The sequence below is a fragment of the Poeciliopsis prolifica genome, unplaced genomic scaffold (genome assembly GCF_027474105.1).
Source record: "Poeciliopsis prolifica strain line A6 unplaced genomic scaffold, Auburn_PproV2 SCAFFOLD006, whole genome shotgun sequence".
NCBI classification, from domain to species: Eukaryota; Metazoa; Chordata; class Actinopteri; order Cyprinodontiformes; family Poeciliidae; genus Poeciliopsis; species Poeciliopsis prolifica.
Window position 1 is genome coordinate 2705770 of NW_026562381.1, and position 15044 is coordinate 2720813.

At 36.8% G+C, this 15044-nt stretch overlaps 1 protein-coding gene across 1 annotated transcript in view; it reads left to right on the forward strand.

The window, feature by feature from the left end:
* LOC129360450 (sodium/hydrogen exchanger 6-like) overlaps positions 1–14400 on the forward strand; it is a 22517-nt gene extending 8117 nt beyond the window's left edge. Inside the window, exons 3-17 of the mRNA XM_055030682.1 lie at positions 796–992; positions 1829–1906; positions 2004–2080; positions 2202–2314; positions 3271–3376; positions 5539–5679; positions 6441–6547; positions 6663–6751; positions 7394–7507; positions 7663–7774; positions 7855–8008; positions 8912–8942; positions 9027–9112; positions 9984–10089; positions 10658–14400. Coding sequence (XP_054886657.1) covers positions 796–992; positions 1829–1906; positions 2004–2080; positions 2202–2314; positions 3271–3376; positions 5539–5679; positions 6441–6547; positions 6663–6751; positions 7394–7507; positions 7663–7774; positions 7855–8008; positions 8912–8942; positions 9027–9112; positions 9984–10089; positions 10658–10903 — 1757 coding nt within the window. The 3' untranslated portion in view covers positions 10904–14400. The remainder of the gene's footprint in view (positions 1–795; positions 993–1828; positions 1907–2003; positions 2081–2201; positions 2315–3270; positions 3377–5538; positions 5680–6440; positions 6548–6662; positions 6752–7393; positions 7508–7662; positions 7775–7854; positions 8009–8911; positions 8943–9026; positions 9113–9983; positions 10090–10657) is intronic.
* The last annotated feature ends 644 nt before the right edge of the window (positions 14401–15044 follow it).

A 15044-nucleotide genomic window follows, 5' to 3' on the forward strand; every position in this document is an offset into this window, starting at 1 on the left:
TTTAAACTGCAGTTTATTTTTCTGTTCCCTTTTGAACATCAAAAACATTTCACTTCCCTTCCAGGTTAAACTGGTAACATTTGACTGACACAAGACAGTAATTAATCTGCTTATGCTGTGCTGAACTGACTACTTCCTCTATTTAACCTGGCATGTTGGTGTTTTATGTCACCCAAAAACTCATCCACACCAGACTTAATAGGAAATAAATGATTTTCTGCACTTTGTTTATTAAATCCACTAGACCAGAGGAGTCCAAAGTGTAGCTCCTGGGTCATTTGTGGCCCTTGAAATTAATTTGATCAGCCTCCCCAACACAAGTAAAAAAAAAAAAAAATGAAATCAACTGATGACCCTAGAAGTTTGGAAATGTTTTTTCTTTTATTAAGGCAACATGATTCAGCAGGTAAAAGGAGAAATGAAAGTAAACTACTTCTTGTGTTCTTAATTTAATGCATTTTGTGAAGCACCAGTAGTTTAAATTTAACAGTTTTGGCCTCTGAGGCAAAAAGTTTAGACACCACTGCAAGTTAAGATTTACTAGCAAAACAGAAATTCAGACATGACTAACCAGCAGCTTGTTGATGGCATCAAAAGTGTGTGATCAATGTGAGACTAAAGCTGAATTTATTTTATTTCTGCCTGTGGATGAGAAAGTAGAAAACCCAAGAACCAGATTCTTACTTTTAAATGTGTTTGAGAGAAAATTTCAAATGCAATAAAAATAAATGGAGCTTTGTTGTCTTAAATTAAACCGTCCTCTGTTCTATTTTTGCTCTCCGCCTCTTTTCTTAGGTCTTATCGTCGGGGTGATCTTGCGCTACGTCGTTCAGGTCTCTCGGGCCAACGTCTACCCGACAAACTGTTTTGTCAACAGCAGCCCCGCCACCCTGCTGTTAAATATCAGTGGCAAATTTTACGAATACACCTTGAATGGGGAGATTAGTGCCAACGAGGTGAATAACATGAAAGACAACGAGATGCTGCGCAAGGTACTGGCTGTTTACTCGCGTTTGTGGTAGTTACTGCTGATGGCATTTTAGTATTTTACTTTACTTTGCAGCTTTGAAGTTGGAGCCATGATTCTGGTTATTTTAAATAAATGAATGCACAATTATCAAGAAAGGTATTCCAGTTGAAACAACACAAATCACTTGAGTTATTTCTGGTTATATAGAGAAATGTGTCATGCTCTGGCATCTGATTGCAAAAATGTTAATGCCAATTGAACTTTTTTTATATATATTGCCAAATTTCAAATGCAAAGTTCAAAATTTTTTAGGGAAACAAATAATTTACCTCCTCTGAGATAATACTTTGTAAAATGACCTATCACTGAGGTATTTTCCCATTGTTCTTTGCAAGATACTTTATGCTGTCAGCTTTACTCATGTTAGTTATTTATAGTTGTAAAAAAAAAAAAAAATCTTGCATTACTTTCCAGTTCACAGCTGTGCTACTTTCTGTTGGATTGTCACATAAACATTCTTAATTAATTGAGGAAATACTTTTCCAAGGTCTTTATTTCTCTGGAATCCCAAATTCAACACAATCAAACTCTGTTCCCTGTGTGATCCAGTGTAAAATAAAAATGTCCTAACTTCTTTGTGCTCTGACAAATTTGGTACTGATCTGGATTCAGACCTAAAATAAGAATAATCTCAGCCTTAAATGATGCTTGATTGAGTTGCTGCTCTCTTTTAACATGTTATTTTACTCCCAGTTCTGTCAATCTTGATTAAATAATTAACATAACATTAATTAGCGTCAAAGCATTTGATTATTTTGCTGTTTTACTGATACATATCTTTGTTTTTGTGGGCTTCAGGTTACGTTTGACCCTGAAGTTTTCTTCAATATTCTTCTCCCGCCCATCATCTTTCATGCAGGCTACAGCTTGAAAAGGGTACAACATCCTCAGATCTTTAAATGAATAGTTTTAATTTATGATTAAATACTGTAACATCAGTAAAGTTAGCTGCATGTTTGCTCTTATCTTCCAGAGACATTTTTTCCGGAACATGGGATCCATCCTGGCTTATGCCTTTGTGGGGACTGTGATTTCCTGTTTTATTATTGGGTAAGATGATTGTGCTCAGAAACCGCACTGAGAAAAACACAGCTCTGACTACTTTGCTGTCGAATTATCTGTCGATAACCCACATGGTTATGGACAGATAATTAAAGCTGTCCTCCAACAGGTTGTTGATGTACGGCTGTGTCACGCTGATGAAGCACCTGGGCAAACTGGGTGGAGACTTCTTCTTCACCGACTGTCTATTCTTTGGCGCCATCGTCTCAGCAACAGACCCGGGTATTTATTCAAATGAACTTCTGATTATGTTTTCTATTCAGGGATTACATTTTAACCCTCCGAACTGGAACTTTCAATATATAGCACATACTTTCACAATTTACTGTCTATTAAAAAGTGTCTCATCAAATTAAACTGAACAAAAACATGCTCCCTGTTACGGCAGGAGTGAAATTACCTTAATACCCCGATATTGGCTGGAAAGCGCAACGTTCCTCTTTCAGAAACTGTTGGAATTTTTCAGATAACGTAAAATGTTTATGGTACTGCAAATTTGCTGAACTATGCATTTTCTTAAGAAACTTATAATTAGTCATACAAATTCACATTTGAACCTGCATGAGGTGATCAAAGAAGTCATTAATATACAGTCTAATAAATAGGACTCAATAAACAACCCTGAGGTACTCCAGCATTATTATCAGTCTTTTCAAAAGCAGGTGTTACGACTCATATTTTATCTACTTGATTGCAGTTGCTGCAAACTAAATTTTTATAATTTGAAAAATAATTTAATCATGAAACTTTCTTAGAAATGTTTATCTAAAATGCAACATTAGTTTCTGCTGGCAGTTGTGAGAAGTACTGATAACGTTTTAATAGCTGAGATTGTGTGCATCACATTTTTGTTTTCAGAAAGTGTTGCTCTTTTATGAGACTGTCTAAACTCAGTAAAGATGCACAGGAGTTCAAGTTGAAATACCTTGTCTTTAATAAAGTAAAGACGCAAACCATAAATAGATCAATTAACTATTTCTGTAAAAGATTTCAAGATAATCCTCAGGATGCAAAAATTAGAGACAAAGTTGGGTGAGATTTCTGAAAGTGTTAAAGGGTAAAAGTAACCACATTTGAGATTTTCTTTGTACTCTTACACGGCAACATTTTTCTCAGCAAATTGCTTAAATGTCTTTTCAGTCTATGTCAGTTTTAATGTGTTTCTGTTGGTCACGCAGTGACGGTCCTGGCGATCTTCCATGAGCTGCAGGTTGACGTGGATTTGTATGCGCTGCTGTTTGGAGAGAGCGTCCTCAATGATGCCGTCGCTGTCGTTTTGTCCTCGTAAGTTTTTAAAATCAAATTACGTCTAATCATGATGACTGAATGTTTGAGACATGAACAAACATGTATGAAAGTGTGTGTTTTTCATGTTTGATCAGTGAACCAACCAGCTGTGAGATTCACATTTGACCAAGCTGGAGTCAGTTCCCCTGGTGTTGCTTTGTTTTTCCTCTTCCCTTCATTGTTCTGTTGTAATTTCCACAGAACAAAGCGTTATAATAGCATGCAGCTAGGAGGAAGCAGGCCATCCAGAGAAACCCTCACCAATTCACTGACTGTGCGTTAAGTAGAGCATGTCGTTGTGTGTCTTTGCAGTGCCTGAGGACTAGCATGACGAATCAGAGGCTTTTACCCTGTTTTTACTCTGGCTTATCCAGCCAGAGTTTTAGATTATCAAGTTATTTGCTTTTTTTGTCGTTTTGGTAAACGATGTTCCGTGAAAAAAAAAATGCCCACACCCTTTAGTCATCTTTGAAGAGGAGACGAGAAGCTTAATGACAAAATGCCTTGTGATTTGTGTGTCATGTTGAACAAATCTAATTGTAGAATCAACTTTGGTTGGAAAAAAAGATGAAAGTTCCTGTTTGGTGTTTTTCAGTGCATTTTTTTCCAGAACTATGTTAGCAAATTGAGACTTTATAAAATATACAGACTAGTATTGGTTTTTACGTGGTAATATTGAGTAAAAATAACAACAACCTGGAAATAAATTAGTCTTTTATTACAGTAGCATAGAAATATTTCATAGGATCTGAGCTTTTCAGCACTAAATTCCTCTGCTGTGTTTTCTGTGAAACATTGTTACCTAGGAAGAAATAAGTAAGAAATATACTTTTTAAAAATTAAAAATAATCCATGTTAGCCAGATTTTTTTTTTATCTCAGACTTTAAATTATTGTCAGTAAATATTTTATCAAAATTTGATAACATTATCATTTTGACGATAACAGTCCAGGATTTAAAAATAACTTTCCATATTCTCAGGTCTTTTTTCTGTTTCTAGTTTGTCGCCTTCCCAGCAATGGGTCGGGTTTTTTTTTTTAAGTATCTCCATGTTCGTGCTGCAGGACTGTTTTCAGTAGAGAAAAACATTCAGCCCGAGTTCTTTCTGGTTCTGATTAAACACTGAAGTAAAACACTGGAATGTGAAGTTATTCCAGCGTTTTACTGGAATATACTTATCTGCATGATAAGGATGCTGCTTAAAGACGCGCTGTTTGGTCGAATTGAGTAAGAGAACTTTTCTGAAAATAAAGTTTCTACTCTTGGCTATTTTTTACATGCACTAAAAAACTAAAACTTTTTTTTCTTACTGCCTGGCATTAAATCAGACTAAAGTTCTTCAAATCACCATGTGCTAAAAAACAAAGAATGAATCATTTCCTCAATAAAAATAATATTTATGGGTTATATTGTACATTACTTTTACCATATTACTGTGCAGAAGTTTGGAGAAACACACAGAAAATTAATATCCAAACAGTAACTACAATACAGAAAAGGGCCATTAGATAAATAAATGAAGTTGCTTAAAAAGATCACACAAATGAAGCTTTTATAAAAATGATATAAATCCCAGTCTTGATTCACTGCAAAACGGCACAAATCATATTTGAAGATAGAAATAATTAACTTTTAAAAAGTGTGTATTTCAATAGCAGAGGCAGTAATGGAAATATTCAAAAATATTCATTTTGCTTTGCTTTATGTTATAGAAACTGTGTTATTTGCTTAAAACTCAATATATTGATCATTTTCTTTGGCTTTGCTTTTTATAATTGAAAGAATTTGTGTTTAGTGTTGTACTTTTATTGGGTTTTCGAACAAATTTATTCCTTGAATTTATTTCACTTAAAGGTAATTTTCTTTATATGACATATTTTCAGCAGCAAGGCAATACAAATTTAGTCAATCAGCTGCTTCTAATGGCATTTAGAAGAACTCACAGCTCCGCCCCATATTTTTTCTGTTGCTGCTGGACTGATGTCAACCACCAACTTTATTTGCTCTTTTGTTAGAATAAATACAGTAAACCTGATTGTGTCTGTCGTGAAGTCGACCCACTGGACTTGAGACAAACACAGACGGGTTTCCTATGTAAATATCTGGTGTGCACTGTGTATATTTGCCTTTAAGTGTTTTTCTTTGTGTTTTATTATCAGGTCTATTGTTGCATATCAGCCACAAGGAGACAACAGCCACACGTTTGAGGCCATGGCCTTGCTGAAGTCCTTAGGGATGTTCCTCGGCGTTTTCAGCGGCTCCTTCTCTCTGGGCGTTGCAACGGGAATCGTTACCGCTCTCATATCTTTTCTGGTTTTGTCGTCTGTCCAGTCTGCTGCATAAGCTATGATTAAACAAAGTTATGGCTTAGGTTACAAATAGCATCCTGCTGTTAGAGATGTGTGTAAAGTACTGAAAACAGCACGAGCATACCGATTGTTTTTTGTGACGTGGCACAGATAGTGCAGGTTTTTTGACACCTGGTAGTTCAGTAGTTGGTTTGATTGGGGATCAAAATTGCAACATTTGTTAAATTTTCAGCTGGTGCGGTTCGCTTTCACATCACATTGTGTCAAAGGAACCAAATCCTTTGGAAAAATCTGCTTCCCTCCTCACCTGTGGTGGCGCTGCACCAAGAAGCACTGAAAGTAAACAACACAGAAACCTCTGAAGAAGACGATGAAACGTAAACAAAAATGGAGTAGCGTCAGATTTTAGTGGTTGTAGGATTTCTCTTTTGTCTTTGGGAAGAGACCAGAAGCAATTTGTTCTGTTTGTATTTACCCAGAATCCTGTGTGCTGCAGTTCACTTCCTGCTTTTGGAGCGGTCTCTGGTCCTCTTGTCACTTTAATTTGAATTCGAACCGAACCAGAGTTCACATCAACAGAACAGAGAATTAGGATTTTTGGTTTTTGTTCCTTGCAGAGTTTGATTGCGCGTTCACATCTCCCCAAGCGAACCGGACCTTCTAGACAATCAAACTACAGCTTGATTAAAGTGGACTAAATGCACCTACATAATCAGTTAAATTAATTTCAATAAGATCCTTGACTGGGAATACGTGACGAAGTTCACCAAACTGAGGGACTTTCAGCTGCTGGAGACGGCTCTGTTCTTCCTCATGTCCTGGAGCACCTTCCTGCTGGCTGAAGCCTGTGGCTTCACAGGTAGCAAACTCAAACCTAAAGCGAATCTGTAGCACATTTAGTTTCATACAATGCAGCCTCGTTGAACAGATTGAAATGCGGTTTTCTTGTCTTTCGATCATGTTGTGTTGTGCAGGTGTTGTGGCTGTGCTCTTCTGTGGCATCACTCAGGCCCACTACACCTTCAACAATCTGTCTCCAGAGTCTCAGGACCGGACAAAGCAGGTCAGAACCACACGAATGCTACAAAACTGTTTAGTATTCACTAAAGGATTAGGGTGTCATTGTAAAAACAATACACCAGGGTCCATTGTTGTAATAAATAATAACCTACCTTAAATCATATGTGTGAATAGGCCTGTTGCATTAAGCAATAAAACAATTACTTGCATGACAAATACAAATTTCTACTTGCATGATTGTTTTTTTTTTTCTTTTTTCTCTTTCTAACACAAACTGGATTACAAAAGTCTCCAGTCTGTTGCTTTCCTGTTTGTAGGTTAATTTTGTTTACAGAGACTTTATTTTATTTGGGATTTTGAAATATTTTCCTGTTCCAGTGTTAAATATTCATATAAAGATTTACATTCATCACAACTTCTGTCAGTGTTTCTATCTGAAACTCAAACCAAACGTTTTGCTAATAATCAGGAGTTTTGAATAAGTTTAAAAAAGGAAAGATTTGGGAAGGAAAAATCTTCTATGTCCATCAGTTTCTCCACATTCACATGATTTAAAGTAATCAGAAAGTACAATAAATATTAGTTGTGTTTTATGATATGGTGAATAAAAGCTGTTAATTTCACGACCAAATCATTAATGAGACTCAAAGACAAACTGTTGATGTTTCTTTTCTTTGTTTTTCAGCTGTTTGAGCTGTTAAATTTCCTGGCAGAGAACTTCATCTTCTCCTACATGGGCCTGACCCTGTTCACCTTCCAGAACCACGTCTTTAATCTCATGTTCATCGTTGGAGCTTTTGTATCTTTTCAATCTGGAAAACAGAAACATTTACTGAGTTTACATTCATAAAAGGATGTCTGTTTATTAGTCCAGAATTGATGTAGTGAGGAGTTTTGTGGGTGATGTGTGAGGATGTTCCGCTGGTTTTCCTCCTTGACGTTCCTCCCATCCAGCTGGCGGTGTTTGTGGGTAGAGCTGCTAACATCTACCCTCTGTCACTCCTCCTTAATCTGGGTCGACGGAACAAGATTAGATCCAACTTCCAGCACATGATGATGTTTGCAGGCCAGTGGAGCAGACTGCAGGACTGTTCAAAACAGACACACGTTTGTGACCTTGTTTTCCTGTTTTTGCTTGGTTTTCAGGGCTGCGCGGTGCGATGACCTTCGCCCTGTCCATCAGGGACACGGCTACGTACGCCCGCCAGATGATGTTCTCCACCAATCTTCTTGTGGTTTTCTTCACTGTTTGGGTGTGTGGTGGCGGCACCACTCAGATGCTGTCCTGTCAGCGGATACGGTAAGCAGTTTCAGACATAAACTTAGACAGATTTCCTACTATTTTCTTTATTCCTTAAAAACAAATGCCACAGTTCTGGGAAACTTCTAGTCGACTCTGTTTAAATTATGTTGTTCAAACTGCACATAATGTCTGAGGAAAATGTTATTTTCCTCCCTAACAAGTCCTAAGGCTACAATGTCATCTTAGGGCCATTGAAGAAGAAGAAAAAAACAGAGAAAAGTACCTTTCGCAAAAAAAATCTTGTTGAAAAACATTCAACTGTTGAAAATTAGCCAAAATCATACATTTTGAGTTTATTCTTAGAAATGTATGAGTTTCTAAAGTTGAAAAAAATTGTCAGAAAAAAGAATCTGAAATTTTCGAGATATTTTGTGTAAAATTTCTAAGATTAATCTCAAGATTTCTGAGATTTTTGACTTTTCAATCTCAAAAATATGTCATTTTTTTCTGTAAAATTTCTGAGATTAATCTCAGAATGTAAGTTTTTTGGCTTTTTTCTATTTACAATGGCCCAAATGCGCTGGAGTACGGTGCAGAATCTAAGAATATTATGATGGAAAAAATTAAATGTATAAAATTAAATGTAAAATTAAATGATTATTTTGGTTTGAAACGAAAAGGCTCAAATTGAGATTATTTAACTTTTTTTATTTTTATTTTGCTTGTCAATCCGAGTAGATAGAAATTACAGTTTTCAAAAAATATATTTTATCTATTAAAGGCGAGAAGCTATCCAAACCATCCTGTGCTTTCTGGTTGCTGGTTGCTCCCTAACCCCAGTTTGATCAAACATTTCCAGTAACTGGCAATGAGTCTTCAACATCTGGACATTGTTGGCATTTAGAGAAATTTCTCTAAAAACGTCCATCTGCGACTGATTTACTGTTTTTCTTCTAACAGAGTGGGAGTTGACCCTGATCAGGAAAACTCTGTAAGTTGGCGACGTGATGGTAAAACTTAGCAAATGTTATTTGAACTGGTTTTACAAATAAATGCCTTTTTTTTGTTGATTCAGATGAGTTTTGCTGACGGATCAGAGAGGAGAAGCACCAAACAAGAAAGTGCCTGGCTTTTCAGAATTTGGTATAACTTCGACCACAAGTATCCTTTACAGAAACAACTCGCAGTGTTTTCGTGATTCCTCTGGTTCTCTTTCAGTTCCATGAGTGAGTGGCGAAGTGTATATTTTCAGCCAGCAGGGGGAGCACAGCTTATAGATTTGGAAACAAATGATCTCCAGAACTACAACTGAAACCAGACATTTACATCCCCTATAAATAAATGTGACGTTGTTTTAACTCTGACTTTAAATGAGACAAAATATTTATCTTTTAGGTTAGTCAGGGTTACCAAAATTATGTGTATTTGATGACTGCTATAATGATAACTTTCCTTTATTTTGACATTCAGCAAACTTTAGTTAATTTTTGTAAAGTTCCCCGGACCAGGAATTGAACCCAGGACCTTCTTGCTGCAAGGCAACGGTGCTACCAACTGCACCACTGTGCAGTCACAATAAAATATTGATTATTGTATTTTTTTCTAACATTTATTAAGTTCAATTATTTTACTATTTCCCTGCTCGTTTTGCAACAGGAGTGGATCAATAGTGTAAAGTGGCATTGTGCCCATGTGTCCCAGCTGTATGAGCCGCAATTTCTTTCAAAGATTTCAGATTTTCTTAAAAAAAACAAAAAAATATCCACCAAAGGACAAATTTTCTGTGAATAATTTGGAGAAAAGACAGAAAATCTTGCAAATACTGAACCATGAATAGGTAGAGGACCATCCACTGTATGCAAAAATACAAAAAGACAGTAAACTGGAATAAAATCACTTATGTATAAAAACGATGGAGGTTTTGATCCTGATGCTCATACCAGGCATTCATCACGTTATTTGCTATTTCCTGTTGCTCTCCCTTGGAGTTGGGAGTTGTGTAGGTTTTTCCTTGACTCCAGCTTCTCTCCAGCTACCTGAAGCCCATCCTGACGCACAGCGGCCCCCCTCTCACTACCACGCTTCCTCCCTGCTGCGGCCCCCTGGCCCGCTTCCTCACCAGCCCCCAGGCCTATGAGGTCAGAGTGCAGGTCACACGGGACAAGCAAGTTATGATCAATGAGTTGATCTAAAGTTGGCTAATAATTGGTTAAGCGGCCATTTTCTTAGTAACTTGTGTTTTTGTTTGTATCAAGGCTGTCTTTCCTTAGCATGAAGGGATCATTGTTCATGTGGTAAATATAAAAAAAGAATCACATCATTGTATTTTAACTTTTTTGCATGTCAGATGTGTTTAATACTGACTGAATAAAAACAATGGCATATTGGGGTCATTGTAGAAAAAAAATACAAAAGAAAAAACATAAAACAAGCACATCTCTGCATTCCAAAAAATTTTCTACATTTTCTAAAAAAAAAAAACATTACCTCAGAAATCTGTTTGAAAAGCCCAAAAAAAATTGACTATTCAAACTCAGAAATTTAATCTCAAAACTTTTCAAGCAAAGGTCTAAGCAGAAGTTACTATTTGATCGATTTGAGCTCATTTTAATCCAGTGAACTGTTAATCGATAAAATCCCTACAGTGGCCCGTTTTAGTTTATATGAGTGAATAAACCCGACTTGTTCCTCGTTTTCCTCCCCCAGAATGAGTGTCAGCTGAAGGACGATGACTCTGACCTCATCCTGACGGACGGTGACATCAGCCTGACTTATGGCGACATCATGGTCAGCACTGACACCACAGGCGCCCACGCCAGCGGCGGCCAGGCGGCGGACGACCTGGACCGGGAGCTGGCGTACGGCGATCATGAGCTGGTGATGAGGGGCACGCGCCTCGTTCTGCCCATGGACGACTCGGAGCCGCCGTTCACGGATCACCTGCGGATGTGAAAACCAGGTTTCAGTGCAAACGTCCAGTAAAAAACTGACCTGAGCCACTGAGCAAAAGACGAGTACCTGACTCTCCTCTTTTCACACTCCCATTTTTATTTTATTTTATTTTTTTGCACTTTTTTTCCTTTTTGCTCACTTCCTCTTTAGGAAATCGCTGTCTCTACCTCATTCTCTCATTTCATACCTCTTACTTCAATCATTCCTGGTTTTCTTCACATTTTCTCTCTCGTCATTCAGCTTACTGTAGCATTGCAGCATGAGTTAGTGAGTAAATGCAAACGCCAACCTCTACCTAATTTGTCAGTGTACAATATATCTCAAGAGAAACTATAACGTTGTTATGCATGTGGAGGTTGCTTGTGTTTTTTTTGTTTTTCTTTTTGGTCGGCGTTTTGGGTCTGACTTTGAATGTCGCTGCCTTTTCTCTGAGCACCAGAAGCAAGCTGACCCAGAGGAAAACTTCACTGTACATTTGGTTACAAACAAGTGCCTGGGAATTGTAGTTTTCAAGCATGGCAACTCTATACTAGATTATCTCTGAGAGGAAAAGTGATTTTGGGAAGGTACTGGAGAAAATATAGAAATATATATTAAACTCAAGAGAAGCCTCCGTCCCTAAAGGTAGCAATAAATTGCGCCATTGTGTCGGGAGGGTTTGTGTGGTTTGCTTGTAAATATTGTGTGAAGTGGTAGGAGCTAGTTGCAGATCTCTGTGGGTGACCTTCGACTGTGACATTAGAGAGAGGCTTAACGCCTTCCTCTGGACGGCGAGCGCGGTCGCAGCAGACTGAAGGTTTGCTGCTGTGAAAATGAGACCTAAATGAAGTGAATTGAGTCAGCTTTGTGCCATTCCCGTCACGCATTTTGACGCTTTGTAGAAACCGAATCCATTCGACCTTAAAGTGTTTTCTACGCTTTTTGCAGAGGAACATTTGTCATACACACCCAGCTTTGTTCACATCTTTCTATTCAGATATTTTTTCAGTAAAGTAATAAAAAATAAAACATTTCGGGACCTAAACTTGACGCTAAAACATTTGTTGTCTTTTTAATAATATAATTAGAAATTAGAGAGATTATCCACTGGCATTAATCTGGTTTCATATTGCTGAACAATGAATGTATTGACTGATTTATACTAGGCATCTTTCAGTGCTTTGCTACTTTAATCTCTGAAATATATTTTCTGCTACACAACTTTTCAACCAGTTATTTATGCAGCTAAATCTCAGTAGGTGTGAATATCATCAGATTAATTTTTTTCAGTATTTCAGTTCGTAAATTGTATTACTGTGGATTTATTGGACACAGAGTGAAATATTCAGGTCATTTCTGTTGGTTAGGATTACCAGCTAATGAAAACCCAAATTTCAGTTTCTCGGTAAGTGAGAATATTACATCAGACCAAGAACAAATGATCCTCTAGCAATTTGGATTGTGTGCTTTTCCACTCATCTTCCACACACTTTGACCTTGAAAACTAAACGAGGAACTAACTTTACCTTACATTTAAAAAGAGAACGATAAACCGTAACAATGGAGACCTTTTTCTCCTTAGCTTCTTCACGTATGCTACTCGATGTTTTCCTTCCACTCAACTTTCTAGTGAACTCTCTTCTTCAGCTCTGAGTTCTTGTAGCTTACCACTTCATGTTAACTGCATCCTGGATAACTTTACAATCAACAGTCATACACATAATCGTGTACCATAACATTGACAACTTTAAAAAAAAACTTATAAATCTTACAATGTTCTAATTTTACTTTTATGAGAAATTGAAATTTGAATTTTCATAGTGAGCTGATTTTGCAGCAAATATCTCAATCTGTGTGCAATTAATCTTAATAATAGGCAACTTTCCCTTTTTTTTAAATTACAGAAATAAAATAAAATTTTAATGAAATTGTCATGCAGTGAGCGATAAATAAATGTTTTCTCTGTTTGACTAGTCGGTTCAATATTGCAGTGCTGGATTTTATACATTGCCATGAACTCATTAGTCCTTTTGGTAACAAACTGCTTTCAGGGACAGTTAAAGACCATCCAATTAATCTGTTATCTTATTAAGGCGCATAATTTTAAAAGATGACTCCTAAAATGTTGCAGCCTACTAAATATTGCATCTTGACAGATCAATGCGTCATATTTCAGATTCCCTGGGAGAAGGAGATATTTGCTCTGTTCCAGATCTTTAATTTGAAAGCTGCCAGTGTCGGACGTGTCTACTTGCTGGATTTTTTTTAGTTTTCATTTGTACACAGCTGTTTACATATGAATCATTTGAAGGTAAAACAGAAGTTTACTTGCACATTTGCTTTATTTTTGTTCTTGATAAAGAAGAACGGAAAGCTTTCTGAACCCGTTCAGGGCTGCAGAGTTTCTCATCTGCTGACTGAACAGGAAGCGTTGGTCGGGCTGTCGCTGTGGCGGCGCTGTGTTTATTTGAACCGAAGCCAGAATACATTTGGTGACTAAGCTGAACACAACCATCTTTTTTTTTGTGTTTTGGCGTCGGTGCGAGCCAAAGAAAAATAAGTGAGTTCATGCAGAATAAATGCAGGATGATGGAATTAAAAAAGAGAGAGAGGGAAAGAATGAAGGAGTGAACAGAAGGAGGGAAAGTAGAGCAGGCTTGTAGATATCGCTCTTCCTTCCTTAGTTATCTTCTGCTGTGCAGGAACCTCTAATTTAACTTTTTATTTCTTGTTTGCTTGCTTGTTTGCTTTAATCAGGCGTTCTTTATGACTCCGCATGATCTATTATTACGTTGAATTATCATTTCAGTTGTTTGTACGATTAATTTTTTTTTAAAGAGAAGAAATAAAGTGAAAGAAGCCTGTAATTCACACTCATTTTGTGTGCTTTTTTTTGTTTTCAGTAATGTTTTTGTTTTATATGTTTATGGAAGTTTTTTAGGTTCTGCAAAGATTATTTCATGTATATTTTTCATCTTTTCTGGTACTTTTGTATATTATATGTTTCCAGCAAGATGTTTTTTCCATGGTGTCTTCAGAGCATAAATTATCTTCTGCCTATTGTGCATCTTTGGAAAGAAAAAGAAGTGGAATAAATCTGAGCAAAACTGTGTGCCATTATTATCTACATGCCACAATGTGAACTCTTCAAACGGTGATCAAGGTCTTGGTGTTTCTCTACTTTCTGATCGGTAACTTGAGCTTTGATCAGTGGAAATCTTGCCTGAAGTCGCTGACCGAAGAGGCCTGCTGTGCTCCGTGTTTTCAGACACTCTGCTCTCTTTCTCTCTCTCTTCATTCTGCCTTTCCTCTCCGTGTGAATGTGTCCAAATACCTGCAAGTGTTTATGGATGTGTGTCTGGCAAAAAAACAAACAAAAACAAAAAAAAAAACACGATACTGTGTCCTCTCTTTTTGTTTTTGTTGCCGATCCTGACTGTTTACATCTGTGTAAATATGCTCACCTGTTCTGTGTGCGTGCAACGGTCAATAAACTAAAGCCTTTGCATTTGATTAAAGCTCTCTGTCTGAAGGCCTCATTATTTACCTACTTCAGTATCGGATTACAGATGTCTCACTACTGATCCTCTCATTCATGCCTGATATAAACGCGATTAATATCACAGATAAATAAGTTTGTTCACATAATAAGTCATTAAAAACCAAGCCGCACCGTCATCCTCATACCATTTCCTGCTGTCTTTAATATCCAGATGTTGACCACATGATTCGTGTACAGATGAAAAACATTTCAGCAGAAAACATCTTTTTTTTTTTTTAAATTGGTTTCTATTAAATAGTTTTTGTTTTTCCAACTTGTCTCATTTTATGGTCAATAGAAACTAATATTTAAAAAATTAGATATAGGGTGAGTTGTTTAATCCGTCTCTCGTCATTTTAAAAGAGCAAACAAATTATTGATATCACTGCAAAAACATAAAGTCTTATCAAGTACTTCTATTCTAGAAACCAGTTTCTAGTTTCTGCCATGAGAACTAATACTTTTTCATCAATATTAACAAGTTATTTGACATAAAACAAGTGTTTATCTTGCTTGAAATTTGCTAGTAAGTTAGACTTATTTCAAGTGTATTCAGATGTTTGCACTAGGAACAAGAACAACATACTTTCTAAGACTTTGTGTTTTTGCAGATTCCATCAA